Here is a 16,046-nt window from a genome sequence, read left to right as displayed (position 1 = left end):
GGGGAACTCCAAGTATCAAGTGTGAGGGGTGGATGACCATCAGACCACTCCCACTGATTTATTAGCCTCTCGGCCAAGCACCACCATAGCCACATAGCCATTGAACCAGTTTGAGTGGGAGCTGATATTTCAGTCCAGACCTGAGATTTTTTTTCTCCGGAGTGTAGGGTTGCCAGATAAAATACAAAATGCCCAGTTAAATTTGAATTTAAGGTAAACGACGAATATTTTTTTAGTAACGTCTCCAATATTTGGGACATATATATATATATGTATATATATATATATATAAATTATTTGTTTACCTGAAATTCAATTTTTTAAAAAATTTGATTTGATTTCACTTTTTATTTTGTGTATTTTTATTTGCTACATCAGGCAATCCTACCAGAGTTTAAGAACCAGCACGGTTCTGTTGTGGCACAGATAATCACAAACAAAACGCCACTATGACCCCGGCTTTCTGTAGCCTTCCTACCCAATCAAAAGCCAGAGAGACCAGGCTTCCAGAAGAGACGCTGTAACCAGGCAACCAAGGCGCGAAACAACCTGACAGTCCTCAGACTCCCGGTTCAGAAGTGCGGTGCATCCTGGGAGTGAGTTTTCTAAGTTCGGATTCGCCTCCAAAGGCCACCAGACTACAACTCCCAGCAGCGCTATAGGGTCGCTGCGAGGCACGCTGGGAATTCTGGCCTTACCCTGCAGAAGGGTTCTAGAGGGCTGCTTATGTAACAAGAGACCAGGGCCAATTTTGAGATTCGCGACATTAGGAATTCACATAAAAGGTTAAACCTATGATTACCGCTTCCAATGCAGGGAAAACAACTCTTCTGGAACATCATGGAAACACGTGCATGCGCACACTGACGTAACCGCCCGCGCTGGAAGGGTGGGGACTGAGCGACGCTCCCTGCACGTGACACAAGCGCCTCTTTGTGATTGGCTGCCTTGGGGGCGCGGCGCTCGGGCGCGGACGCCTCGGATTGGTGTTTCTGGGCAGGGGGGTGGGACTATGGTTGCAGCCGCGGGAGGTCCGGACACTGGCGGCCATGGAACTTGCCGGTAAGTGCGCGTCTGACCTCCCTGCGCGGGCACTCTCGACCGCTTCCGGATGGGACTGGGCTGCTCCCATGGGAGCTGGGCTGGCGGTGGAGGGGGCGAAGCCTCCCACGCTTGAGGCTCGGAAGTCGAGGTCGAAGGTCTCCAGAGTCGAGTGGGGCTGAGGGTTCGCTGGGGCGGCTGTGCTGGAGCCGGTTCCGCAGAACTGAGGCGGGCGGGGCGGAGGCTCTGGGACCCCGGTCTCGGGCCCCTGTTGGCTCTCGGGCTATTTTTCTCGCTTTGGGCCCGGCGAGATGCCGCCAGACTCCGGCAGGTTCGCTGTCTCAGCGGGGTCGCCCCTTCCTTGGCCCTGGCGCTCCCCAGCGACCTCTCAGTGAGTGAAGGCGGGGCAGTGTCCAGGAGGTGGATGGAAGCACCGTCTTCTTGACCCCTCGCCCCCGCCGGGTCTCCCTAAGGCTTCTCTGGAGCCTCTGCTGCTGTGACTGCCCAGGGACTCGCTGGCGATTGTCGAGAATTTTATGGCCATCTGGCGTTTGCCGCTTAAGTGGCTGTCTGGGGACCTTGGACAAATCGCTCAACTTGCCTGGCTTCTCATTTGCAAAATAAGAGAGGTGTTTAGTAGATTTCCAAGCCTCTCTTCAGCTTTAAAATCCAAGAGTCTGTGATTGTGCTGTTTGTTGAGCTTTTACTCCCTAAAGATGTTGGGCGTGATAACCTGATGGAAGTAGGTGGACTCCTCACAGAACATTGCAGGTTAATGACAAAACTTTAAATGATTTCGTTTGGTTCTTTACTCACTGTTTCGTTATCATTCGTGTTTTTAAGTTGAATGGAACTGGAAACCTGGGTGAGAAAATGTTAGTGAAGGCACTTAAAAGTCGAAACTTGGAGAATCTCAGTTTTTGGTGATATTGAATCTTAATTAGTAAATTCAGGTCAACGAACACTTATTGAGTATTTCTGAGAATATATTTAAAATATAGATGAGTTTGTTGGAGAGAATCGATAGTTAAGACTTTGCATATGCAGTTAATTTGCCTTTTCTGAGTTTGCAGGTGAGATCAGAAACTCAGACCTTTAGGATGGCTTCCCATTGTAAGGCAAGTTTCTAGGGGCGAGGAAATCTCATTTGTAAAGCTGAGGAAGACTGATTAGCTTTCCAAGACTCTCTTTAGCTTTAAAAGTCTAAGAATCTGTAATAGTACTGAATATTGAGTGGGCATTTTTGCTGATAAGGAGCTAGGGGACCCCTGAGAGAAACATTTCCTACCTTAGATGTGGAAAATGGCCCCACATCCAGCCCATCTCTTCTTTAGTCTTTGTCTTCAAGCTCCAAACTGAAAGGTGGAACACTCATGGAGGAAAGGCCTACATAACTGAAGGCAAGGTTAAGAAAATGAAGGGAACAGTTTGATCATCTCCTTCCTTGAATAAGGAGGGAGAAAATGTGGATGTCTGCAGCATGTGCTACAGGTGACACTTGACAAAACTGCTCTCAAAAAGACAGTTCTAGCTCCAGGTATATTTTAGGGTAACCACAAAATTAATACTGGCAGAACTTTATGAGATGCATTGAATCTGTGGCTAAGCTCTACAGTGGGGTTGGCAGACTTTTTCTGTAAAGAGCCATATATTTAATTATTGGGATGAACTGGTTTGTTAGCATGGCAAATTATTACATACTGTGGTGTAACAAGCTTATTTTTTAAAAGTGTGTGTAGCAGTATTTTTAAAGCAAAATTAAGATCTAAGGACGTTGTGGAATCTAGTTTTGCTGTGTGGCACAGTAAATGCTAAGAAAGTAAATGTCAAATGAGTAAATTCATTACATACTTTGTTTTATTTCTAGGGGAAAAGCTAGCAAATGTACATTAACATTAGAACAGTATTTGTATCTGGACTTGGACTATGGAATGTATTTTGTCTCTGAGCTGAGATCCCGTTTTACTCTCTTTTTCAGGTACTAGACGACACATAACTGGGTTGCTCTAAGGACTAATGCCTAAACCATCTCAGCATGGCCTATAGAGGAGATGGGCCTGGCCAGCCTCTCTCAGCTGCGCTCTCCCGTGTTAGCCCTGGAAGTCATTCCACATATAGAACCCATACCCATAATATATGCATGGTGTCGGACTTTTTCTACCCAAATATGGGAGGTGTGGAAAGCCACATTTACCAGCTCTCTCAGTGCCTGATTGAAAGAGGGCACAAAGTCATAATTGTCACCCATGCTTATGGAAATCGAAAAGGCATCCGTTACCTCACTAATGGCCTCAAAGTCTATTACTTGCCTCTGAAAGTCATGTACAACCAATCTACAGCCACGACCCTCTTTCACAGTCTGCCATTGCTCAGGTACATATTTGTTCGGGAGAGAGTCACGATAATCCATTCACATAGTTCTTTTTCTGCCATGGCCCATGATGCCCTCTTCCACGCCAAGACAATGGGGCTCCAGACAGTCTTCACGGACCATTCCCTTTTTGGATTTGCTGATGTCAGCTCGGTGCTTACAAACAAGCTTCTAACTGTGTCTCTTTGTGACACAAACCACATAATTTGTGTCTCTTATACTAGTAAGGAAAACACTGTGCTAAGAGCAGCACTGAATCCTGAAATAGTGTCCGTCATTCCTAATGCGGTAGATCCTACTGACTTCACTCCAGACCCATTTAGAAGGCATGATAGTGTAATAACTATTGTTGTTGTCAGCAGACTTGTTTACAGAAAAGGTAATGAAATGATAGCTACAATTGCACTGCACAGACTTTTCTTGTAGAAAGCTGTTGAATACTTGTATGTAATGATTGTTTGGCTTTTCATTTTGTTTCATGGTTTTATAATTACTTCTGCATTAAATAGCAAAGAAAGGTCTGACATTGTTTTATACTTCCAAAAAGAAGTTTTTGGAACAGTGGTGAATGTTGCCCCTTTGATGTCTTAATAGTAGTTAAAAATAAAAATAAAAACTTGATGCTGTTTAATGCATCAGCTCTTCTTAAAAGTTAAAACAGCCCTGTACATGTAGTAAGAAGTACAGTGCCGAGCCCCCCACATAGCCCTTTCTTTCTGATTGCAAAAGTAATGTCTTTTCATTCCAGATATTTTGAAAACTAAGAAAAGCCCAAAGGTGAAGACTAAAATCGGCTGTAACTGTGCTATTCAGGGATAACCCTAATGAATATTTTGATTTATGGCTTTCCTGTCTTTTTTATGCATATACTCAAAATCACTGAGCTTGTTCTCCATGTTACTGTTTTGTAGCTTGCTTGTTTCATTTAACCATAGATAAGACGTTAATAACATTGGCAGGTAAGTGATGAAGGAAGGGGGATTAGACGGCCCGGAGGCTGATCCTGGCTCTATCCCTTTGTGTAATCGGGGACAGGCTACTTAACATCTCTGAGTCTCAGTATTTTCATTTGTGTAATTTGGGCAACAGTGGAATATTGTGAGGGTTCTGTGATGATTCCTATGAGTTCCTTAGTCCAGTTTGTACTTGATAAGTGTCTGCCGTTATCAAGGAGGATTTTTGTTCTAGTGCCTCTGCAGCACGTAACAGACACCACGGTAGAATTTGTAGAGCCTCGTTTACTAAAAGTCTGAAACAGTCTGGGTATTCAAAGCATAAATGGTCTACTGGGTGGGATTTGAAAACCTGTCCAGTAATCAAAATTGTCACCTGAAGTAGGAAATCATTTAAAAGATAATATATACGCCTCCTTAAATATATGAATTTAACTCAAAATATTATTACCATGTACTGAATTGCCAATAGTTTGTGGACCTGCAGGCTTAAGAGTACTGGTCCACTGATTTGAGCTGCATCATCTTTCTTACACAGTCACCTTCAAAAAGCATAACTTACAGTTGCTAATTTGGATTTCTTTTAAGCGGGATGAGAACCTAAAGGCATATGAAGTAATGTGCGTCCGGATCTTTAATTTGTTTTTGATCTTATACAGTGGTTTAGGATACCCTCTAATCTGACAAGAGCTTTTTTTCTGTGACTTCCCTTTATTGAATTTTCCAAACTGTTCAGCTTAGTTTCATAGAAACTCATTTTGTCAGTTGATGTGCTGTTTAATTAAATTATCCAATACAATAACAAGTACGGCTGGCATCAAACAGATTTGTGGACAAATGCAGCAGATTCTTGGTAAGCATGGAGCTCAGTGGTGGGATTAGAAGTGTACCAGTGTAGTAGGGAGTGGCCTAAAATCCATATGGGGGCCTTGGTCAGTATGGTTTATGTTTGGAATGGGGAGCTTTGGTTGATCCGGCAAGCCACTTAAGCGGAGATTGCTGCCTCTTAACTACGTTTTCTGGGGTGAAGGCAGTGACGTGCTTTTATTCTTTAATCAAGAAGATGTGAATGGATCAGCCTTCTGTATTCTGAATCCCTTTTGTGATATTGGTGATTGTTTGCCGTAACTTAGAAAATGCGCCTAATCTGTTTTTTAATCAAATATTTTACCTTTGTGAAATAGCTAGCTAAGAAAGAATATGATGCATGTATGGTGGAGGATCAGAGCAAAATTAACTATTTGTACAAAGATTAAGCCTGTTACCTTTACTAACTATGGTATTTTAACCAGCTGAGCTAACCACCAACAGTGAAGGTACAGCCTTTCCTTTTCTCAGTTAAATAACTGAACAAATATTTATTGAGCCCTTTCTGTATGCCAGGCACCATGCAAAAAGTAACATTCTGAGAAGGAACGGCCACATCTGTAGCCCAAAAGTCAGTAGTACTAATGGTCCATTAATTATTAACAAATTAATTTCATTGGGAGGCATTCGTTTGGACCAGTATCAAAGGCCCTTGGGAATGTATTAAGTGGGAGAGAGGATAAATCAAATTCTCATTGCCCAGTTTCCTGGCTGGCTTCCTCCCTCTTCTCTCGAGCCGATTTTCCTCTCAGTCAGGGTTTCACAGTGCTCCTGTGCTGGGGCAGGCACACCCCGCTTCTTGCTGTGGTGGTAATAATTACATTTATGTTCTGCAGTTGATAAAGCCTGTGCATGGTACAGTACCTCACTTCACCTTCCCAACAACTGTAGGGTAGATGTTATCTGCATGTAACAGACAAAGAAACTGAGTCTCAGAGAGGGTAAGTAACTCGCCCAGGTTACACAGTAAGTAACAGATGACAAACACAAGTTCAGCTCTTCTTGAGTTAAGGTCTCCCGTTCCTTCCACCCCCAGCCCAGCCGCCATTATCCTGGGTATAGATTCAGAGAGTCTTTAAAATATTGTTAGACTGAGCTTTAAAAGCAGTTCAAATCAGGAATTTTCCTTGTCCATTTTGTGTAATATGGCAATTGAAAGTCTTTTTGTATGTTCTGTTGTGTTAGACTCTTCTTAGAGGCCCTGGAACATTTTTTATTGTGGGGGGAAAAAGCCCTTTATTTTTAGAATATAGATCATTGATAGTATTAATCAGTTCCATTTCTTATAAGATAGTTGTCAGGATTAAATGACATAATGCATTTAAAGTACCTTGCCTGACATAGCACTCGGTAAATGTTAGCTATTGTCAGCAATTATGATTATTACTCTATATGTGTTGTTTTTTTCATTTGAAGAATGGGTTCTTAACCTTTGTATTAAAGGAGAGAGTGAGAAGGAGAGGGGAAAGAAAGGAAATGAACGGAAAGGATTATAGGCTAAATGTCAGAAGTCATTAGGCCACGTTCTGGTTTATCTAGAAATCCAAATGATAGATTTGGTAATAGACTTGAAACAATGATAGCTAAGATTTTAATGAGAAGCTTTCATAATTCAGAAAAGCCACGTGTGAACATATTTTTGCTAATCATATTTTGAAAATAATAGTTTACTTAATAAATCCTACTTTAGATTATTTAATAAAAATGACCCTATGTATATTATTTCCCCCACCATCTTTTTTATAATTGATCTGCCTATATTTAGGAGGATTGGTAGAAGTACAATTCTTGTTTGTGTGTGTGTATGCATTTCTTTTCTTTTTTTTTTTTAAAGATTGGCACCTGGGCTAGCTGTTGCCAATCTTTTTTTTTCTTTTTTTTTTCTGCTTTATCTCCCCAAACCCCCCCTGCACACAGTTGCACGTTCTTCTAGCTGTGGGATGGGGGATGCCGCCTCAACGTGGCCTGATGAGCGGTGCCATGTCCGCGCCCAGGATCCGAACCCTGGGCCGCCGCAGCGGAGCATGTGAACTTAACCACTTGGCCACGGAGCCGGCCCCAGCATTTCTTAAATTAATAAACTTTAACTGGGTTATTTTACAGTTACTTTTACTTTATATTATCTGAGGTTATATTTACATAGTATGAGAAAAGTGTTTCATTTAAAAAAAGAAAAAAGGAACCAAGATGCATCCCTTTGTCTGTGGACCATAATGATCTGGCAGTTGAGGTCCTGCTACCTTCATTTGCTCTCATTCAGGGGAAGTGGGCCACAGCAGGTTTGGATGGACTATGCTTTTAAATTTTGCTGATACCATAGTGTGTACTGCAAAATCCTCTGTACAAACTGCATTCTGAACAAAGTGGAGGCAGCACTTACACTTTGTGCTTAGCCCTTTCCTGTGGCATGAAGTGGAATCATAGACGGGTAGAATCTTAGAGCTGGAAGAGACCTTGGACTTTAGATGCGTAGGTCTCTTCACTTTCTCCATCAGGAAACTTTCCCATGATCAAAGCACTTGCTTGTAAAAAGGCTGAGACGAGCCCTAGATCTCTGGTCAGCTCTGCTGTCCTGCTCTGTGGAAGACTTTAACTCAAATGTTAGGTATCTCAGATACCCTTTTTTAGAAGTAGGCGATACGTAAACAAGTGAATAACTTAAAGAACATTATGTTGAAATGAAACAGAATAGTCTACATATTGGATGTGTGGAAGGTAACAATGGATGTCAGTGTATATCTCTTCAAGAATTGCCACTTTGGGGGACCGCTGGCAGTTTGTGAACGAGTCCACCCTCCCAGGAAAGGTTTATGAGAATGAATTTCTTTACTTAGCAAGGGCATAGCTAATACTTTTCAAAATGAGTGGATTCTCAATAGTTCTGATGAATTTTTTTGTTTAAATATTAATATCTCCAATCTTCAACTTTATTTTATATTTTCAGGGACCGATTTGCTTAGTGGTATAATACCTGAACTCTGTCGGAAATATCCAGATTTAAATTTCATAATTGGAGGAGAGGGACCAAAGAGAATCATTTTGGAGGAAGTACGAGAAAAATACCAGCTTCATGACAGGTATTGATGGATTCCATATTGTCTTGGGTGAGAAAACATCAATTACCTAACTTTGGTTTTGGCTTCATGCCTGTCTTAAGCTGCTGCTTCTACATGTACTTGATGTGAAAATGTAGAGCAAGGCCTTTTAAAAAAAATCCCTATAAAATGGGAACCCTAGGTAAAAAATTCACGATTTTATTTTTTCCGTTAGCTCAATATTGTTTGACTTTAGGGGGCAGTGATTGGAGGCACCCTAGAAAGCACCAAAAAATAACCACTTTGACTGGAAATGTTTGCAGATTTTCAAGCCATACTCAGTTGGGATTTAAATAGCATGGCCCAAGTCATGTAAATTCCTCTGCACATACAGATTCGAACATTTCTCTTCGTCAGGAACTTAGACTACATGCGAGGTGTGTGTGTGTGTGAAGCATCAATTTAAAAGAGGCATTTTTCTGTTTAGAAATGATAGTTTAACATTTACTCATCAAAGTATATTAATATTTTCATTAAATGCAAACTGATTTTGGAGAAGAGGAAATTTGATATGTGTGACAAAAACTAGAAATATGTTTAGCTATATGAGTTTTAACCAAATAGCTGTAAGACTGTTTTTTTTAGATTAGAATTTGGTGATATTAATCTTTTGAAGTGGAAAACATTAGAACCAATAAGAATCTTAAGTATAATGTGAATAGCACATTTGGCTTATAAATTATATTTCTTTTATAGCATGATTTTCACTCCCCCCTTTCTTCTCTCATTTCTGCAATCAGAGTGCGTCTCTTGGGAGCCTTAGAACACAAGGATGTTAGAAATGTCTTAGTTCAAGGACATATTTTTCTTAACACTTCTCTTACTGAAGCATTCTGCATGGCAATTGTGGAAGCAGCCAGTTGTGGTTTACAGGTAAAAAGCTTTGAGGGCTTACATCGTTCGGGTTTCTGTACTTGTATTTTGGGAAATAATCAGACACATTCTGTAATAATTTTTTAAGTTGATTTGGCTTGTTTTCCTGAGATATGAATTTTGATGGATAATGTCTTCTTTTTTTCTTTTTAAGGTTGTAAGTACCAGGGTTGGTGGAATTCCTGAAGTACTTCCAGAAAATCTTATTATTTTATGTGAGCCTTCTGTAAAATCTTTGTGTGAGGGATTGGAGAAAGCTATTTCCCAAGTGAAGTCAGGAGCATTGCTGGCTCCAGAAGATATCCATGACATTGTAAAGACTTTCTACACCTGGAGGAATGTTGCGGAGAGAACTGAAAAAGTATGTCATATGCTAAGAAAAGGGCATTTGAAGATTGTGTGTGAATTCTTCCTGGGTGTTTAATGTACACATTTGCTTTGTCTTATATCGGTTTACCATTTCTATTCTGTTCCTTAAGTTTATGAAGTCTCTTCCAAATGAAAAGAAATGAACTGTATCACTTTGGGTATATGCTAGGCTAAGTTTCTAGTCACATCATTGCGTTTGACATCTGAAAATAACAGTAATGCAGTCTAGACTTTTCCTTAAATTGGACATAAGGAAGTTACTGGAAATTTTCTAGAAGTCACAACAATTAGAGGCAAAACTAATATTAAAATCTACTCTTAGACATTTTCTTGAATCTGTTTATAATTCTAAAGCATATCGGTCTATTAGAAAATATATGGTTTTATGTAGCCTATCACAGCAACTTTATAACTTGTAAATATTTAATTTAGGCTACTTCCTAAAACTCTTACATCACTTGCCAACTACTGCAGTTTTCTGCAGGAAAAGGATTTTTGCATCTTTTGGCTCATTGAGAACATAAGTTAGAATTAAAATACTCATGACAAATGTTGGAAATATGATCACAAATAAAAAGCAGCAAGAGAATTTCCAAAAGGACAAGTACAGGAAATAGATTAGTACCCTTAGATGGGAGAGTACAGTTGTGGGAAGTGCTTCCTGATTTCGAGTTAGGGACTTCATTTATTCTACCTGGTTTCATCCTTTAAGTACCTCTCATTACTTCGTCTGCCTCATGCCTCTTCTCACCACATAACAAGCTGGATGGAAACACTCTGCTTCTTAGTCTATAGAAATTGTGAATCAGAAAGACAGTCCCTTGGGAACATGGGGCAGCTAGTAGTTTAGACTAGTGCTTTATATTGTCATTGTATTCAGTGGAACAGCAAGTTTCTAGCCGGAAGTAGAGAGCAAGATGGAGCTGAGTAAGCAGAATAGCTCTTTACTGTAAGGCTTTCCTCTTGGGTTTAAATTGTAAATTCCTGTATGTAAGATGAACCCATATGTAAATATAAGTGCAAAACAACCTCTTATCTCTAAAAATTGTCATATCCATTTGATACTTGAGTTAATAATCAAACAGTTTTGACTGAAATATCTCTGAGACACTCTCACGTAGAAGTTTTACAGTGTCTCCACTCATAGGAAATAACTACTTTCTTTGTTTTCCTTTGGAAGTTGAAATGTAGCATTGATTACCTGCTGGGAGTGCCTGTCAGAATCGCCCACGTAGCCTTTTCAGGATCTCTTCATTTCATCTTCCTGTCCCCCTGCCTGCCCAGCCCACGTTCTTTTTTTTTTTTAAGATTTTATTTTTCCTTTTGCTCCCCAAAGCCCCCCAGTACATAGTTGTGTATTTTTAGTTGTGGATCCTTCTAGTTGTGCCATGTGGGATGCTGCCTCAGCATGGCTTGACAAGCGGTGCCACATCCGCGCCCAGGATCCCTTCCGGTGAAACCCTGGGCTGCCAAAGTGGAGTGTGCGAACTTAACCACTCGGCCACGGGGCCGCCCCACACTCCCCAGATTCTAACATGACCCTTTCGGAGCAGAGGTGGCATTTGGGAATGGTTGGCAGGAATATTTGGTTGGATGGGCTTTTTCAGTGATACTGACCCCACTCTCTACCCTGGTTGAGAACCACAGCTCTGTAAGTTGTGACTTCACCCTCTTGATCAACATTGTGTAAGCCTCAGAAGTCTGAGCTACTGTACATGGAAGTTCAGGGGCAGAGACCTATCGTGACCCTTTATCAGCATATGTTAAAAGAGCTAATTAGGGTTTTTTTTTTTAAGATTTTATTTTTTCCTCTTTCTCCCCAGCCCCTGGTACATAGTTGTATATTCTTCGTTGTGGGTCCTTCTACTTGTGGCATGTGGGATGCTGCCTCATCGTGGTTTGATGAGCAGTGCCATGTCCGCGCCCAGGATTTGAACCAACGAAACACTGGGCCGCCTGCAGCGGAGCGCGGGAACTTAACCACTCGGCCACGGGGCCAGCCCCAATTTAGGATTTTTTTAAACTACAAATTTTCTTTTAGTTATGCTTAATAGTAAGCATATTTAGTACATGTGAATTTTTTTCTATTTTATACACTAAAGTGATTTATAGTATACATTCAGGAAAAAGTTAAACCTTGTCTATAATGGATTGTCATCCCTCTCGTTCTCTTCTTAGTAGTAAATTATTATTTTGTCACTTCAGCTCATAAATGAATTCACCTAGAAGTAAAGGTGGCCACACAGGTCAGCTTATAGTTGCTCTTTTCATTCTACCTGTTTCACACAGGACGTTTTGATCCTTTTCAATTCCTCCTTCTTTGTTTAACTATAATATTTAGAAAATTGATCAAGAAATTAAATCAGAGTTCATGCTGGAAACACACATATTCAGTTACAAACTGCCATTGTCGGCATAATTCTCAACATAATCCTGATTAAAATGTATTCCAAATGTCCTCAGGGTAGAAGAGCTAGATGAAACCATCCTGTACCTTTCAAAGACCATTGGCCTGTAGAACTTGCACTGTGTGTCATAACTTTGAGTTCAAAAGGAGATGGTTTACAGGTCTGATACGTGAGAATGAGCACAAGTAGTGCTCAAATGCAATTAAAAACATTAATGCTGTCCTGTTTTATGTGTTCAAAATCAGCATGTTTAAAAGATGTTTATTTTTTAATATTTCAGAGTTAAGCCACCTAGTATCATTCTCAGCAATAAACTGTTTTGTTTGCCATTGTTTGACCTATACCATCTACTAAAATTCTCCCCATCTCTTTCCTCTCTTTTTGTTTGAAATCCATGAAATATTTCTGTATATTCTCACCATCTGTCCTCAGCAGCACGAAAGAAGAGCCTCTGTACCCAGAAGCATACTAGGTTGTAACTCTGATTGTGGTTGCTGTCTGCCAGATAGTGGTGAGAGCTTCTCAGCTGAGTCAAGGAATCTTAGAAGGCCAGTCTTGCTTCAAAGAGTCACTGCTGAATTAAATATGGCCTCGACAGGGGTGACCCAAAAAGTAGCTCCAGCTTCTCAGAACTTTGGAATTCTCATAGTTGGTTAAAATCGATGGTGATCTCCTAGCGGACAGGAGCCATGACGTATGTGTCTTTGTACTACATGGTGTCTAGCCCAGTATTTTGTCCAGAATAAGGACTCCATAAGTGTTGAATCAAATGGCAATAATCACTGTAATTAATTTATCACATCATTACTGTAACAACAACAATGAAATGTAAGTGACTTTTGTTTCTTCTGTTTACATCTGTAACATTTCTGGTCCATGCAGATTATTTATTGTGGGTCAGAGTGCTCATTCTTGGCCTCTCTCCTGCCAGGTATATGACCGCGTGGCAGAAGAAGCTGTGTTACCAATGGACAAACGACTGGACAGACTCATCTCTCACTGTGGCCCAGTAACAGGCTACATTTTTGCTTTGTTGGCTGTATTCAACTTTCTCTTTCTCATTTTCCTGAGATGGATGACTCCAGATTCTGTCATCGATGTTGCAATAGATGCCACAGGGCCAAAGAGTGCCTGGACTTATCAACACCCTTACAGTAAAAAAGGGAGAAACAGTAATGAGATGTCTAAAACCAGGTAGAAGAAAGCCTGGATTGTAAGATTTTAAACATTTGTAATAGTTCTATTAAGACTATTAAAAATAACTTTGCTTTTTTTTTCTTTTTTTTAGAGTTAATTTAGTAAGTTATGCTACCTCTATAGCATTCAATGTTTTATTTTGAGGAAAGATAAAAACTTATGCAATTCCTGAGTGTAGAAACTCCTTGCACTTATTTAAAATTTAGGAGAGAACATTTAAGCCACTCAGGTATGAAATTTTTCAGACTACTGAAATCCCTCTAGCAGAGATGTTTTAACATTATATTTTGGGAGCTTTGGGTGCAGAAGGGCCAAACATTTTCTGGGCATTTTTTGGCCAGAAACATTTAAAATTTAAACATTTAAAATTTGGTTTTAAATGTTCTACCATTAATTAGACATTCACCAGATGTTTACAAGTTTTCTTTAGGAAAATACAACTACTATGTAAACTATTTTAAGTCACGTTCCTACAGATTTATTAGACATTTAAGTCATGTTCTTAAACATTTATTGGGTATACTCAGTAAGTGTTACATATAATCAGCAGGTTCCTTGAGTAAAGTGGTCCGTCAGTTACCAGTATGTTTTAAGCACCTGCTATGTGTAGAACATTGAACTAGATCCTTCCGACCGTTAAGGACCAGGGGCACATTCACTCTTTATCACTCAAATGGTTCACTTCATTGTAGTGACAGTTGACATAAAATAGTAAAATATCCAACATGCCAAAAATGCTCATGCTTTTAATGCCAGGAAAAAGTTGCCGGCGTATTCCGAGTACTTCCTTGAGCCTGTTGTATGCATTCTCCTAGGTAGAGCCTTCATCTTCAGTTGTGTTTATGAAAATACATTTTGCTTTTGAAATACTAGGGACCGATATCACTGTTGATGATAGTGCAGAGAAGCCCTCCACGTCTTTCAGTGCATAGTGTAGTCCTCTGTAAATGCCTTCGTGTTTTCTGAGCAGGATGTATGAGGTGTGCCATCTCAAAATCAGCTGCTACCCTGTACCTTTGATAGAAGTCACTTCCCTTCCCCTGTGGCCTAGCTAATGTCTGATAAGTATTGTCAGTGTGCAAAAGTCTTTAACTCAGAAATGTTTTATTTATAGCACCTGAGTCTGAACATTTTAGGGACACAGTCTCTGTGGATGGATGTTGTTAACTGTAATTGTTGTTGCCCAGAGCCATGGGTTTTTAAACCCCACTTAGCCACATGGTGTGTCTTACTAATTCTTTGAACTCCTTAGAATAAGTTTTTGTGATAAAGGACTGTGAAATCGAAAGAATGAGGCACTTGTGGGTGCACTAGATAGATTCTGGCAGTATTGTGATTCTGTACAGGATTTTATTTTTAATGACAACGTTCACAAAACTTCTTTTTAAAAAGTATCTTAACATGGCTGTTGATGGTTGCCACTGATATATAAGAAATATATTTGTGTTTTGTACTAAAACACAAATGCAAGAGTGCAATTTTTAAAATCTAGAAGTTAGGGGTTCTTTTGTTAAAGAAAAATGGACTGACCCAAACCATTAAATCTTATTGGAATTTTTATGCATAGAAACTGACTTATTTAAATATGAAATAAACAGTGCCAATATTCATGATGAAGTGAGAAACTAACATTTGGTTTTATTTATTCTATTCAGCAATTATTCAACAATTGTTAAAGGAATACTACTGTTTTTTTCCTATATTTTTGTTTCTTAGCATTTTTTCAGAATTGTCATTTAATTATTAAATTGTCATTATTTCAGATGGAAATAGGATTTAAAGTTCTTCTTGTATGTAAAATATGTAATTTACAAATTTAAATTATTTTCCTTTTTTAACAAATAGAAGTAAATTTGCTTGTTCTAGTAAATCTTAATTTTCAGGCTTCCTGGATACCTTAATCGTAACCCTCAGTGTTGCACTGGTCAATATGTGGAAACATATTGTTCTACCCTGCTACTTAAATTTATTTGAAAGTGAACTTGCAGTGATGAAGAATTTATGAAAAAGATACTGTATTTCTTTTGCTGTTACAAAAAGTAGCACATGTAAAACTAATTTATGAAAACGTGCTACATGTCCCAAATAAAGACCAAAATGACATTTTGACAATTTTCTGAGTTTGTCTTGTTTTATGAACAGAAAATTATTTACTGGTTGAACAGCACTCCCCCTAACCCCCTCCCTTGCGTGCTTTCTTTTTCAGGGCAATTTGAGGTGTTGCTTGGTCTGTTAGTAAAACAGGAAATATCATTCAGATGATGAATTACTCTATCTTTTCTTTCTAGAATGCATTCTCTTTTACTCATGGACTAGCAAGTTCAATTGTGCTTTTGTTTCCTGATCCAAATAAGGCCTTGTTTTTCACTGCACTAGTTGCCTCATGAGACAAGTGAATGCATCTATAAACTATTGTGTATGTGAACTATAAATTATACTTTATGTCTTGCAAGCTGTTGTAAAAGAAATTTGAATTTTGACTTTATTTACAGAAGCCCAGCTTCTCCCACCCCTTTTGTTGGAAGCGGTGGAAATCAGTCCACCTACATTGGTATGTTCTGATTTATCTTACACCAAAACTTATTTTTGGCAAAGTCAGGGGGTATCATAGGTCTGTGTTTACTTTTGTGTAGAATTTTTAAAGTCCTCTTTATCCTTCTCTGCGTTCCCAAAAGAATCTGACTAGATGTAAAATTATATCATCCTGTGACTGGATTTTTTTAGATGAAATTCTGAAAACTAAAGTTCTATACAGAATTTGATTTATAGTCACTTTGAGGAGTTGATTTTCCTTTATCCTGTATCATTTGTATTTGGCGATGGCTCAGTAGTTCTCCACTGGATGTGGAGAGGGGGTGCAAAGAGGGTGGTG

General features: G+C 39.5%; 1 protein-coding gene across 3 annotated transcripts; it reads left to right on the top strand.

The window, feature by feature from the left end:
- Positions 1 to 927: 927 nt before the first annotated feature.
- PIGA (phosphatidylinositol glycan anchor biosynthesis class A) lies at positions 928 to 15,286 on the top strand. 3 transcript variants are annotated; one of them, XM_014857662.3, is made up of 6 exons: positions 928 to 1,062; positions 3,020 to 3,791; positions 8,177 to 8,309; positions 9,068 to 9,200; positions 9,355 to 9,561; positions 12,909 to 15,286. In XM_014857662.3, exons 2-6 carry the CDS (start codon positions 3,077 to 3,079, stop codon positions 13,173 to 13,175), a joined length of 1,455 nt encoding a protein of 484 aa, XP_014713148.1. In that variant the 5' UTR covers positions 928 to 1,062; positions 3,020 to 3,076; the 3' UTR covers positions 13,176 to 15,286. The 3 variants fall into 3 exon arrangements, with proteins under 3 accessions (XP_014713148.1, XP_044620372.1, XP_044620371.1); XM_044764436.2 differs by lacking the exon at positions 928 to 1,062 and adding an exon at positions 1,675 to 1,812; XM_044764437.2 differs by lacking the exon at positions 3,020 to 3,791 and having other exon boundaries at positions 1,025 to 1,062.
- The last annotated feature ends 760 nt before the right edge of the window (positions 15,287 to 16,046 follow it).

Source organism: Equus asinus, chromosome X, assembly GCF_041296235.1.
Source record: "Equus asinus isolate D_3611 breed Donkey chromosome X, EquAss-T2T_v2, whole genome shotgun sequence".
Lineage (NCBI taxonomy): Eukaryota > Metazoa > Chordata > Mammalia > Perissodactyla > Equidae > Equus > Equus asinus.
Note: the sequence above shows the minus strand (reverse complement) of the source record. Positions and strands in the feature narration are given on the sequence as shown.